We start from the raw sequence: 13,440 nt of genomic DNA, 5'->3' as shown, positions 1-13,440 counted from the left end.
CATTTTATCCTTATATTGTGGTATCATTCTGGGCAAGACAGGATGCTACTCAGGGCTAGGGTCATACCTGCCTGGACCACATGATCCAAGAGCTCTTCCATGTCTCTTCCATGTAGTCCAGGGAGGTACATCTCAAGTCATTCACTCCAACATGGACAATGACAGAGTCATATTTGTACTTGTTGTGGAGTGACTTGAGTGCATGCGTTATGTGGCAGATCCTGGCACCCGACAGGCAGCTGACTGTAATTTTCTCCTTATTCAACCTGGTGAGAGGGACATCAGTGTGCCGGACTATAGAGTCACCTATGACTAAAGTGTTAGGTACATTGTCTTGCCTTAGGGGCTGTTGCTGGGTGGCACACTGGTGTTGTGAACTATGTGACACATTGGTTGTGATTGGTGTTTGTTTGCGTTTCAGCTTCAGAGGTCTTTGTTGCTTGGGCAGGTTACAGTTAAGGGCCTCTGCATATGTGGATTTAGTGTTGCTATATGTGGGTGTTGGTGGTGCGGGTTTAGAAGGGCTATGTGTTGCTTGAGATGTAGTGTGGGTGTTAACCTTCTCCTCTTGACTGTTTAGCACAATCTTGGGTGGAGAGAGCTTTGCTTCCATTTTGGCTATGTAAGTGCATCTCTCACAGGTTGTAGTGTTGGGTGGTAGGAGGAGAGGGTTGTCTGTGTACATGAGGCAATTGCTGCATTGCCCCAGTATGCCCAGATTCACCAGGTGGACAGGAGAAATCACCGAAGCTGACCCTTGGACATGCTTGGTTTGGGGCTTTTTTTTTCTTTGTAAAGTATAGGAGCTGTTTCCTTAGCAAGGTACTTTGCAATTATAGGCTGTTTAGTGCCTACTATTAATTTCTCCTTGTTAACAAGGAGAGTTCAGTGTTTGTATGAGTTTAAGGCTTCCTAGTGCTTTCCAGCAGGTATTAGAGAAAGTGCTAGTCACAGGGATGCTTAAAGGTAAGATTGAAAAGAATGTACTCTGCAGTGTGCACTAGAGAAGTTAGATGTGAAAGTAGGTAACTTGAGTTTTACATGTTTAAAAAGTTAAGGTTTAGTGGAGAGTTACTATTTTTAAAACAGCAAGATGGATTGAAAGGGGTGGTCACTTTTGTATTTTGGTACTATGAAATACTGTAGGATGGCCAATAAATTTGAATTGAAGGGGTGGGATTTCAAAAATGATGATTTTGTGATTACTCACATAAGCCAGTGAAAGTAGAGAGAAATGAGATATATGGTCAGATTAACATAAGAGGAGGGCAACTAGAAAGACAGTGGTATTTAACAAGACAATTTAAATGGATCACAATGTATCACTAGAATTAATTTATTAATTTTCTACCTGGTTCCCTTGCAAAAGTATTGTTCATAGTAGATGCATATTGTGTTGTATTAAAGCTTTATTATTAGGTTGCCATAATATAGACAACATTTCTTCTTTCTGAGCATATGTTGCATCCCGATAATTAGCTGCCTTGGCCCTTTTGGTGATGTTGGAGGACCATGAATGAAGAAGACCCAATGGGCCCCCTCTTGTACTAACTGTTCTTCTAATATTCTTGTCCAAGATGCAAGCAGCTTCTTACAAAATCAAATGAGTATTTAGCCCCTGCTTATTCCATTATGCTTAACAACTCCAGGTTTTTGCATTAAGCACACTCTTCTTTTTCTACTAAAATAGCTTCTAATTGCCCCAGTTTCACCTGGCTATCAGATACATAAATCCTGGTTTGACTTGATTCACAGTGAAATTCCACTACTGTGTCAGAATGGGTCATTAACATTCTTACAATTTCAGTTATTGCCTCTTCAGATATTTTTAATCACCCATTTGACTTTCTTATTTTGGACACCTTTTCTAATATTTGCCTATTTCCTGACATGCCTCTGCCATCTCCAGAGTTTGATCCATTGTGCTCCAAGCCTGTGATGGTGCTGTCATGTTTATCACAGTAGTACTCGTCTCTAGAGACGCATTTGGAGTTTTTTAGACGTTTCTTTCATCTTGATACCATTATTCTCTTCATGAATTAGTGTTGCTTGTTTTAACAGACTTTGTTTAAATAAACTAAAGGCACAAAAATAGCCAGGTGCCCCTGTTTATGCCGCAGAACTTGTGATGGTGTGAGAGATTTGTTTGCCACACCTACTATGCACAGCTTGTCATAACCTATCATCTCCTGATGCATTTTATTTTGATGATGCTTAGTACACACGAGTCAAACAACCATGCTTGAAAAAAAGAGTTAAAATTCATACTAAAACAATGAATGTACAGCACAACTGGTACAACGGGGGCTGAAAAAAGTTACCACTGAACTGTCAGTATACTGGGTTAACCAAGTAATTAAAACTGTAAAGAATTAGGCAAAAAATGAATCTATGAGCCATTCCCAAATACAAAACAAAATCATATTTATTCAGTTTTATAGTCAATGACTCGTGTGGTGCACTAATACAGAATAGTACCCCTTAAAGCCATGACCCATACACAAGGCAAAACTGCAGTTGCAGGTATGTATTATACATTTAACAGTTAGGTACAGTTTAAAATCTGCATTAAATAAACCATTAACCCACAAGACACAGTACTGGCACAGATAATAATCAGAAACACTTCTAAAGGATGTAGTTTGACTGATCTTTTTCTTAAATGTTATTTCTGAACTGCATTTGGTAAAAGTTGTAGTGTCGCAATGTTTCATAGCCAAAGCCAAAACAATATCAGAGCTGCGCAGCATTTATCTTCAAAGCATGCACATTACTGGAGGTTTTACACTTTCATTATAGGGTTTGGTGTTGTAAAGTAATATATTGCCTCCTTTTTTTTCTTTGAAATATTCAACATCAGAACTTTGACTAATAAAATTCAGAAATTGTATTTTTTTCAGTGTTCTTCTTTTAACTGTCCTGTAGACATTTCGAAGTTGTGCATTAAACGTAATATGCAAACCAGGAAAAATGATAGGTCTAGAGCTTTTAGGCTGGTACAGTACAAATAAAAGTATGGGATTTTAAAGTTATCTTTTCTTTAAAAATGTTATACGAGTTTGTGCATTTTCTGCAGAACAAGTATGAAATCTGCAAAAACTGAGATTTTTCAGCAATAGTTATTTTTTTTCCAAAAAAGTCTGACATAATTCAGTACGACTAAGATACCACGTTTGCAACAAATGTTTATTGCATTTGTAACACATTTAAAAATAAAACACGTGGACGTACAATAAAATTAAACATTTACTGATCTGGATGGAGAGTGCTGTTTATGCTTACAGGTTATAAGAATAAGAGCAGCCGTTCCTGCATGTTGTAAAGCCTAAATGCGTGATGTGCCCTTTAACTGAGCTGCTCGTGGAACCTGAGCAGTAGTGGGCGCTGACGTCAGGGGGGAGGAATTTCAATATGGAGACAGTGGTAATGTGTGGGGTAGTATGAGCTGCAGACGCTCGTTCGTAAGAAACGAGTTCATAGCACGTCTTTTTTCAGTTTATACAGCTGTTTGAGTTCACGTTGTGTCTGCTGTTACAAAGTACTATTTCGCCGTCTTTGTGTCCCTGAACAGAAGTTTGCAGAACATGCTGAAAAGGACATACGGCTACAAATAACTGGCTATCGGCAGAGTTTACGTTGTGGACTACAGCTTCATTCACATAGTGGAGTCAATGAAGTCAGGGTGCTGTTTTCAGAGTTGGGGCGATCAGAGTCCCCGTCCCGGGGCCGCCTTTAGGGAGGTGCAGCTGTGAAGTCCTGTCTGAGAATGTGGACTTGGGGCTCCCCAGGGAACTGTCTGGGTGCCCCGCCGCCGTGTGCCGCTTCGCAGCGAGGCAGCAACAGCTGCATCGTCTAAACCGGAGGTGGTAATTTGTTGTTTGGGGAGGAGCGGCTAAGGGGCGAAAGAGGAGATTCCTCTCAGGCAGACAAAGAAGGATGACGAACCGCTTTGACCAGTTAACTGCACCGAAACAAAAGAAAGTAAAACGAAATAGGAATACTCTAAACAGACGGCAGAGAACTGGAAACTCTGCCAGAGGACTTGGCTAGAGGAAGCAGAGCACTACTTAACATGCGCCCCGAAAGTTTGGATGTGTCCTTTTACTAAGTAAAACTTTTCACATAATAGAACCTCCCCAGGCCTTGATAGAAGGGAACTTTATTTATATGTCTCTATTTATCTGGTAAAACAAAGGCTGAACATCAGTTCATTTTCCTGGTCTACCATGGGACACAAAATGAATCCCACATTGCTTGTCGTGCTGCTGGCATGTTGGATCTGGAGTGGAGTTTCGGGGATCCCATCTGGTTGTATGCTGAAAGATGAGCGCCCGAGGGGTGCAGGAAGTAAATCTGCAGCAGCTGTGGATAAGAGGGTGATATGTAAGGAACTGGAACTGACTCAGGTCCTAAGTTCGGTGATGCTTCCCAACAGGACAGTCTCATTGTGAGTACTCCACTGCTAGTATTTATTTTGCTCTGCTTCACTCTTATTTTCTGATGTCTGGTGGTTACTGTTATTAATATTAACAGTATTATTAACATTATTACTTTCCTCAGCATCATTATTTGTATGACAGAAGATGAGGCAGTTTTTTTCTTTTTGAGTAGGAGTTAATTACTTGAAGTTTGTCCCTCCTGTCCGAAATGTTTGTAGTTCCACATAGTTAAAAATTGTGGAATTTAATCCTTAGGGATTCTACATTAATAAGGAGAGCCTTGAATACTGACATGTATGAGTGGGGCAGTTAATTTTACTTTTACTTCCCTTTCTCTTCGATGGCAGTACTGGTTGTTTCATGCCTGTGGGAAATTTGTCATAGTCCTCTATAGTACTATGGAGTATGTAAGTTTGTGCTTCTTAGCATGTACGGAAGGGTTCCAGGATTCAGCAATACAATTGAAAGACCAGTATTTGTTATTAAACTTTGAACTTGCGGATGTCTGGTGTAAAAAGCAGCTCATCCTATAATCCGAGTCCTTAACTAGCTGCAGGAAACTGGTATTTTTTATGAACTTAGCTATGTTGTTTTCAACTTGTCTGTTAGTTTGCATTAAGAGCTTTTCAAATGTATGTACTTATTCTGTTTGTCTGTTCTTTTTTGGAGCTTTTCTCCCCAGGACTCCATTGAAAATGGGTTCTTTTAGGCCCAATGGACTATCCTGGTAAACCAACTGCAAATAAATAAATAAATAAAGGTGGCAGCACTTCATTGTTTTCTGGGGGGTGGACACATTTTCCACATAGAGATAAGCCGTCATCGGGAAAATTATATGCATCATTTTTAAGCAAATATTTTTTTAACCAAAGATTTTTATTTTAATGGACTAGGAACACATCTTACCAACTTGCAGATGTATATATGATGGTATTCTACCAGGTGGTGGGATTTATATAAACTAAACAAATACTTTGGGGATGTGGGTGGGCATAATGGTTAAGATGTTTACCTCAAACATAGAAGGTACAAGATCTGATTCTCATCTTTGAAAGGAAATTTTAGCTAAACTTAAAGTGACCTGCAAAGGCATTACAAATCAATTAAAAAATATAGAGAGTGTACTATGTTACTGTAGTTCCTGAAGAAACTGGACCTTGTCTTTGCTATTTTTTGCCAATTTAAAATATATGTTATCTATATTATAAAACAAGCCTGCACCAGGTTCTGTACAGTCTGAAAAATCTGTTTTGTTGCTGCACAAACTGTTACATTCTGTTAATTATGTTTGTCAGCAAATGTTACTTACCCAGCTGGCTCAGATCTTGGCTGGAAAGGCTCCTTGGGCCATTTTGCTTACTCTATGACAGGTTAGGTGCATTTGCTTCTGAATCCGTTTAGATATTCTTAATTTTGACATGTTGCACCGTGTTTTAAAAGCATTTTGACTGTGAAGGGAGGTAAAAATCTTTGATAGGTACCACTGACAACAAATATAGAAAAGTGGTGAAACACTGAGACTTTTATAAAAGGTTTATAAGCACAGAATATTGCATGTTTTTACAGAACATGAAGTGGTATAGGTGGCTGTGTTTGTTTTGAATTGGTTTGGTTTTGCTGCCTGTCTCCAGAGTTTGGGACTTGATCTTTACCTCCGATAATCTGTTTTCCTCATGTCTTTTAAAGAAATGCAGCCAACCTGGTTTTGTGTGTGAATATGTCATATGAAAGATGCCCATTAATGCAGTCTGGTTTACTGTATCTTGGTCCTGTTGTGTTGTGTTTTTTTTTTTTTTTTTTTCTCCCTGCTGGTTTGATGTTTGCATTAATGAGTGTTTAGTGCCCATAAAGGAATTGTATGCACTTCAAGTAACTGGGTGTTTCAAGAGTTTTCATCAAAAAGAGGGCTCTGAAAATTCCAAAACCTAATTCTAGACAAGGCATTGGGACCTGATTGGGTTCACATATAACTCTGGGAAAGCCGATAGAGACACTGTAGTGCAGCATAAGGAGGGATACTGCACTACTGAGTGTGCTGTCCTGATGACAGGGGGGATACTGCACTACTGAGTGTGCTGTCCTGATGACAGGGGGGATACTGCACTACTGAGTGTGCTGTCCTGATGACAGGGGGGATACTGCACTACTGAGTGTGCTGTCCTGATGACAGGGGGGATACTGCACTACTGAGTGTGCTGTCCTGATGACAGGGGGGATACTGCACTACTGAGTGTGCTGTCCTGATGACACTCTAAACTTGCGTCCCATTTGCTAGTAATTCAGGTGGATGCAAAAGATGCCTTGACATTTATTGAGGGGGAAAAATTAGGAGGGGAAGTTCCCTGGCCAAATTATGTATTTTGTCTTTGTTGACTGGAAAACGGAGCAGAGACCATTTTCAGTGAAGGCCCTGGGAGAAAGGCTTCAGGTACATTTATTTTAACTAGTGAATTTCAGACAGTTCTCAGAAAAATGTTACGTTTCTCAGAAAAACACACACAGATAACAGTACTGTCATATTGGGTTTCCATTGAAAAGAGGGCAGTGGCCTAGTCGGACTAACTCAGTCAGCAAAGGACAAATAAACAGTTCTTTCATGTGGCATTTGAATAAGGTGCCTTTATGCTACTTTGCAGTTTAGTGACCCTGAGTTTTGTTAAATTTAAAGGTGTGTTGGGGTTGCCTCCCATTTTCCTCTAAAATATCTTTTTTGATGTTTTGCGTTTTGTGTAATAGAACTGCAGGCACCTTTTAAATCCAGCCTAGTAGGTGCTCTTCCATTTGGATGTGGTCAGGGTGGAGATATAGGTAGGTACTAGGCTATTGGTCCTAGGACCTATATAAGCCTACCCAAAAAGGTACCCTGGCTTTTGCCACCCAAGAAAATTATTTTCCTGTGCCCCTGTCGAGCAGAGCCACATAAGTGATCCCCGGGGTGAATTTCCTATTTACCGTCCAATCAAGATTTTTCTTGAGTGCTAATGAGGAGCTTTGTTTGATTATAGATAGTTTGTTCCAGAGTATGGGAAGTCTCTGGGACAGGAATCTATCCCTCCAGCATGTTCTGTTTATTGTTGTGACAAGGTTTAGGTCCCTAGAGCGTGTAGCTTGAAGGGATTGGGATTTCTTTAAGTGGAGCATGTCCAACAGCTCTGGGTTTGACATAGCTTTGTATGTTAGGCAGAGATTGTCCCTGAGTAGGCTATATGCGACAGAGTAAAGCTGGAGTTTTTTCAGACTGTCTGTGTAGGGCATCTGTTTTGAGGCCGGTAATCCTCTTTGTGAGGTATTTCTGCGGACTTTACAGTTGTTGTAGATGGCTTGTGAGGTACATACCAAAAGGGGCATTGTACTCTGTAATGAGTCTGATGAGTAGAGGGGAAAAATTACCTCCTTTTTTTTTTTTTTTATTTTTTTTTTTCTGGATGAGAACCCTTTTGTGATGGTGTGCCACGTTGAAGGATTTCCTGACTACTCTGGCGATGTGATTATCAAAGGAGAGACTACTGTCCACCTGTGTCCCAAGGTCTCATCACACTTCGGTGTTAAGTAGACTATCGCCTATGTGATAGTTCATGGGTACAGAGTTTTTACCAAAAGGGGTGACCATGCAATTTTTGGCTCCTAGTTTGCAGTCATATGCGAACTTCATTAGCCAAAGATCTTCTGTGTTAGCCTGTACTTCAGAGAAGTAGATACCAGACAGGAGAGGACCCAGGACTGAACCCTGTGGTACTCCACTTTTCCCTGATCTGAAGTCAGATTTAGAGTCTGCTGCTTTCACAGTGGGGTTCTGTCAGTGAAACAGTTGGCAACCCATTTTGTGACATAGGGATTTATACCTAGTTTAGTGAGTTTATCTATAATTCCAGAGTGGGGGATGATGCTGAAAGCCTTGGCGAGATCTAGATAGGCTGTGTGAACCACCTTACCCTCATCTACGGCTTTGGTGACTGCTTCAAAGAAGTCTATCAGGTTTAGGAGACATGATCTGCCTTTTACAAACCCGAACTGGGTGGGGTCCAGAATTTGGAGATTACCAATGTCTTTGTTTATAAGTTCCATGGCCTTGCAGACCAGGCTCGTCAGGCTAATGGGGCGGTAGTTCCTGGGGTCTGTGGTGGATCCCCCTTTGCGAAGTGGGATAACCATCGCTGTGTGCCACTCAGTGGGCACAAAGCCTGAGGTGAGGCTATGATTGAACATGGTGCTTAGGTGGGGTGCCAGTTCATTCTGTAGTTCGTGTAGAACACAGCTTGGGATGTTGTCAGGTCCCATGGATGCTGTGTTCTTGGCTTTGGATAGTGTAGTTTTTACCTGTGCAGCTGTGATTACAGGAACTTTGCATTCTTCCGGTATAGAGATGGGGCCTTTAGGGGGTGAGAGGGGGGTCTGTCAGGCTGTTGGCAATATCAGTTGGTTCTGTATATTTAGTGCCATTGTGCTGTAACTTAGAGCAGATCTGAGTGTTGCCATTGAGATTCTTGACTTAGCTATAGAATGCTTTGTGGCTGTCTTTAGAAACAGTGGCAATTTTGTTTTCATAACTAGCTTTGCAGGATTTTATGAGGGATCTCGGCTTCTTACTGAGGCTGACCAGGAAGTTCCTCCAATCATGGGATTTTACTCTCTTTTTTTTTTTTGCAGCAGTTTCTTCCACCAAACTGGCTTCCTTTTTTTTGGAGGGATGGCATCTATAAAAGCTAGATGGTTGTATGTATGCGACATCTTAACTAACATTTTTCTATTGTCTTATTTGTTGTAATTGTTTAAAATGCAGATTATTTTATTTTTGAAGACACTAAAATTATTGTTAAAATGTTTTGTAATAATTTGGAGCTTTCCCCTTGGCCTTCACTGATAATGGGCTTCTACCCAAACTTCCCCTTAATCAGATGTCAATAAATAATATGTAAAATGGATACATGCAGGGATGGGAAGCCTTGATTGCTGTCCTCGTTGGTAAGAGGTGGGTCTAGGTGTTGTAAAAATGCAGCTTGACACTACAACTGTGCTATATCTGCTACCTGTTGAGACAATAGTTCAAAGATTTTATGTTTATGGTTCCCAGTGGTCTCATCTTAACATTTTCCTTTGTAGTGAAGTTTTCCATGCAGCTGTTTGTTAGCAGATTTCTCTTTTACCATCCTATAAAAGCATGTCTGTACTCTCGTGGGTCATATCTAAAAGTGGGCTTTTTGTCTTTTGTGTAAGTGTGTTTGTCAGGTGTACTTGTGTAGTATATGTTGCTGTAAAACAGTACAGTCTATCCTGCTTACATTTTTTGGTTATATATTACCTGTTTTATGTATGGGACACAGTGACGGTGTGGGAATGAGATGTAGCTTTATAACAATGTGGTAATATGGAAGTCTTTGCCTAGAAAAAAAACAGAACTACCAGTGCTTTCTTAATATTCAGAGTCTGTACCTTTTAAAAATACTATAATAGTTTTTGTCTAGAACTTGAACTTCGTCATGGGGTCCTGAAACAGTTTGGCACTTTTCATTCTCACATCTCTGGGGTCTGGACATTAGATTTTCTGTCTTTACAGTTTATATTTATCCTAACAAATGCTTAGAAGTAAATCTGATTTACTTGCAAGGCATCTGAAGTGAATATTCAACAGAAGTTAATTTCACCTTTTCGTCACTTGCCTCAAACCGTGGCTGTGGTTATATATTCAGAACTTCTAATTTAATTTCAGCGGGTAGTGTTAGAAGCTGAACTTAAATATTTCTGAAACACAGGTAGCTTGAGCTTGTCAGTGTTGTGTTTCCCACCACTTGGTGATAAAAATTGTCTTTATCTGAGGTTCAGTTTTGTAAAGTTTTCGTCCTGTTTTTTTTTTTTTTTTGACTGGCAGTCCTATTGTTTGTATCCCCATTTAATTATGAGCTGATTTCCAGTGCTGTTGCCTCGTTCTGCCTTATTGTACGACCTTTGCTGATGAAAGTACTGTGGAATGAAACGGTGACAGGAGGGGAGATTACAGCTCCATTTACAGTTTCTCTGTGCTCTAGGGAGGTCTCTAGATGTGCATTCCATGACTTACAGGCTGTGAGTTTACTTATGCCACAGATAGCCTTACTGTGGTATGCATAACAAAGACTCTTACACCATTTTGCTTTTCTGAATGCTATGTTTTCAAATGAATGTCTTTTATACTCTAATACACTACTATTCAATTGTAAGCTCCTTGTTTTATTGTTTTCACCTGTCATATCTTCAATGTTGTGTATATATTCTGTTTTTTCTTCCTGTTATATCAGTAACATTGTCATATTGTGTTTAATGTGTTCCTTTGTATTTTGCTTGTGGAGCTTTTCTCCCCGGGCCTCCACTGAAAATGGGTCTCTGACCCAGTGGACTTTCTGGTTCAACAGATGTTCATAAATAAATTATATGTTGCAAGATTCATAATGGATAATAGCAGATTAAGTAAATGAAAAGTGAGCATCTGTATTCAACGAAGCTTTTCCACGTGGAGTGTGTAGGACTGAGGGATGCTGGCATGAAGGTCACAGAGTATTTTATGAGGTCCTTAAACCTACATTGCTTATATTGGTAAGGCATGAGTGTCTAGCTGTTTTTGCTGCCATGTCTGCTGACCATAAAGTTCTTTTCTTTTCTAGTGGAACTTTAATCCATTTTTTTCCACCATGCTTGGTGTCTGCCATGGAGGCAAGAGACACCTTTTCACTGCCACAAAGGTATTTTGTGCCTCAGATGGGGTTCATTTCATCTATCAGCTGTTGTTAAAGTGATACTGTCAGTCTGGAGGCCTAGGTGTTTGGTTTCATGCCCCTCCCCCAACCAGGGCCATTTGTGTTTCAGATTAGATGGTAGTTGTCCACAGGGTGAGAAACAAAATAGCATTCTCTCTGTTCCTGTCAGTGTTTACCAGTGCATAAAGGGATGTGTATATTGTTTTGTCTCTTCCCCCTCCTCATGGTGGTGACATGGGTGCTTGCATCACTGTAAGGTTTGCCTGTACCCTTCTTCTGTTCATGTGTGCTCCTCCATATCCACAAAAGTCACCATCATTGTTTTTTTGGCCACTCCTATATCATCCCTGACACCCACCCCCCCCATTCTAGACTTTCTTCTGACCACTGTCTGAAGTGAAGTGGTTTTCGAGCAGTGGATGTGGCCGGGCTGGGACCAGGGTCTCTCTCCCTCTGACCAGGCTGGTCCATGCTCTGTGCCCACACCATGAAGTGTGTGAGCCCCTTACTTAATCAGGGCTGTCATTATTTCATTACACTAGTAATAAAGGCTAATGTCGAACTGTTTTACACTAGATGCAGTATATTTAGTGTTTGATTCTATAATTTAACCCACTGTTGATGAAGTCACCATGTATCTTTTCAGTCTTTCTTTCCTGTGCCTTTCATTAAAATGGTATTTTGTTTGCCTTTAGTTTGTTGCAACAAACATGTCGCATGTGTGTTTTTTACATTTGTTGACTGGTGTGAAGCCACTATTCAGTGAAGGTCTGGGGAGAAAATCTCAGAATGTAGTGAGACTTTTGATATTGCACACACAAGTATATATAAGCTCAGTAAAGTATCAGAGTTTATATAGCATAGCAAGAGCAAATACATTAGATGGAAATAGATGATTGTGGCCAAATGATTTGAGCGGTAAAAGCATCAAAATGTCCCTACCAAGTGTAGAACAAGCTTGATTTATGTTATGCATGAGGTGGGAGGAAGGAGTGTGAATGTAGAGTAGTATACTGAAGAAATTATTCATTTTATGTTGTGAGCAAGGGGTGGATGTGGAGAAACAGGGAATTAAGTAGAGGTGGGTTAGACAGGAAATGAGAGGGAAATGGTTGAGAAATCAATGAACATGCAAGTGAGAAGGCTGTACACAAAGGGAGGAGAGAGACTGATTGGGTCCTAGCAGAGTGATTTATGTGATTTTGCTAAAGTATGCAGTTATCTATACATCGCTGTTTTTGTGTAAGAATTTTTATGACCGAGAGAATTGTTTCTGAAATGATCATCTCCCTCTCCCCCAGCAATTGACAGTTATTCACTAACTGTAAGAGTACAGCTTCGTGGAGGACGCTCTCTGAATCATTGTTTCCCTGTCCTTTGTTTACCAGTTGTACAAGATTTCAAAACTGTTACCAATGAATATTTCAAAACTTTTGTGAGTAGTATCAAAGGTCTCATATATACTGTTCTTGACCCTTCATTCAACATCTGTCATTCTGGAAACAAGATTGCCATTTTTTATAACACTTGTCACATGTATTATTGTTTGTATCAGATTATCCTTGTATTGTAAATCGTTTTTGAGCCATTCTTCATTGGCCTGTGCAGGAAAGAGGTATTATGCCCAGTCGGACTATCCTGGTAAACAAATGCAAATAAAATGAATATCTTGTTACCACAGCTTTGGAGATTATTGCATTCAGTGTTGAAGACTTGCACTTTTAGTTGGTCATTCTTACCTGAATGGACGATTTGGAATCTGATCACTGTGTGCTAAACAAGTACCCTGTAGAAGCTGTCCTTGGTGGACCATAAATAAAGATTTCTTTAGTCACAGCTAAGGTAGCTTGTCCACATAGCAGTTGGAGTGGCCTGTTGCACAACAGACCTGTTTTTGTATATATATATATATATATATATATATATATATATATATATATATATGTGTGTGTGTATATGTACACAACTCCACTGTCATTAGGCACTCTCCCTCCAACCTGTTTTGGCATGGTGTAGTTGGTCTGTGCTGTATAATTTGCAGTTTATGAAACTGTGTTCGATTAAATTGTTTTTCTTTAGATTTTTGTCTAGGTAAGTGTATTTAGTATAGTGGGAAGACTGTAGGTGAGTAATTTGAATGCTGTTTCACTACATTTTGAGGAATATGGTGAATGTGGAGTTGATATCTTCATAAATTTTCTCTGGACACTAGTTTCCTCAGACCTCCATAAACATGCTGGTTAGTTGGCTATGCTAAACTATTTACATGTGTT

The 13,440-nt window shown here is 39.9% G+C and overlaps 1 protein-coding gene across 1 annotated transcript in view; it reads left to right on the top strand.

Annotated features, from left to right (window-relative positions):
* Window positions 1–3,348: 3,348 nt before the first annotated feature.
* ADGRA3 (adhesion G protein-coupled receptor A3) overlaps window positions 3,349–13,440 on the top strand; it is a gene marked incomplete in the record, with an annotated part of 1,325,547 nt that continues 1,315,455 nt past the window's right edge. The window contains 1 exon segment of the mRNA XM_044062081.1: window positions 3,349–4,447. Within this exon segment, the coding sequence (XP_043918016.1) occupies window positions 4,227–4,447 (221 nt within the window).

Source organism: Protopterus annectens, chromosome 2.part1 (assembly GCF_019279795.1).
Source record: "Protopterus annectens isolate FY-2018-M chromosome 2.part1, PAN1.0, whole genome shotgun sequence".
In the NCBI taxonomy this organism is placed as follows: domain Eukaryota; kingdom Metazoa; phylum Chordata; order Ceratodontiformes; family Protopteridae; genus Protopterus; species Protopterus annectens.
Note: the sequence above shows the minus strand (reverse complement) of the source record. Positions and strands in the feature narration are given on the sequence as shown.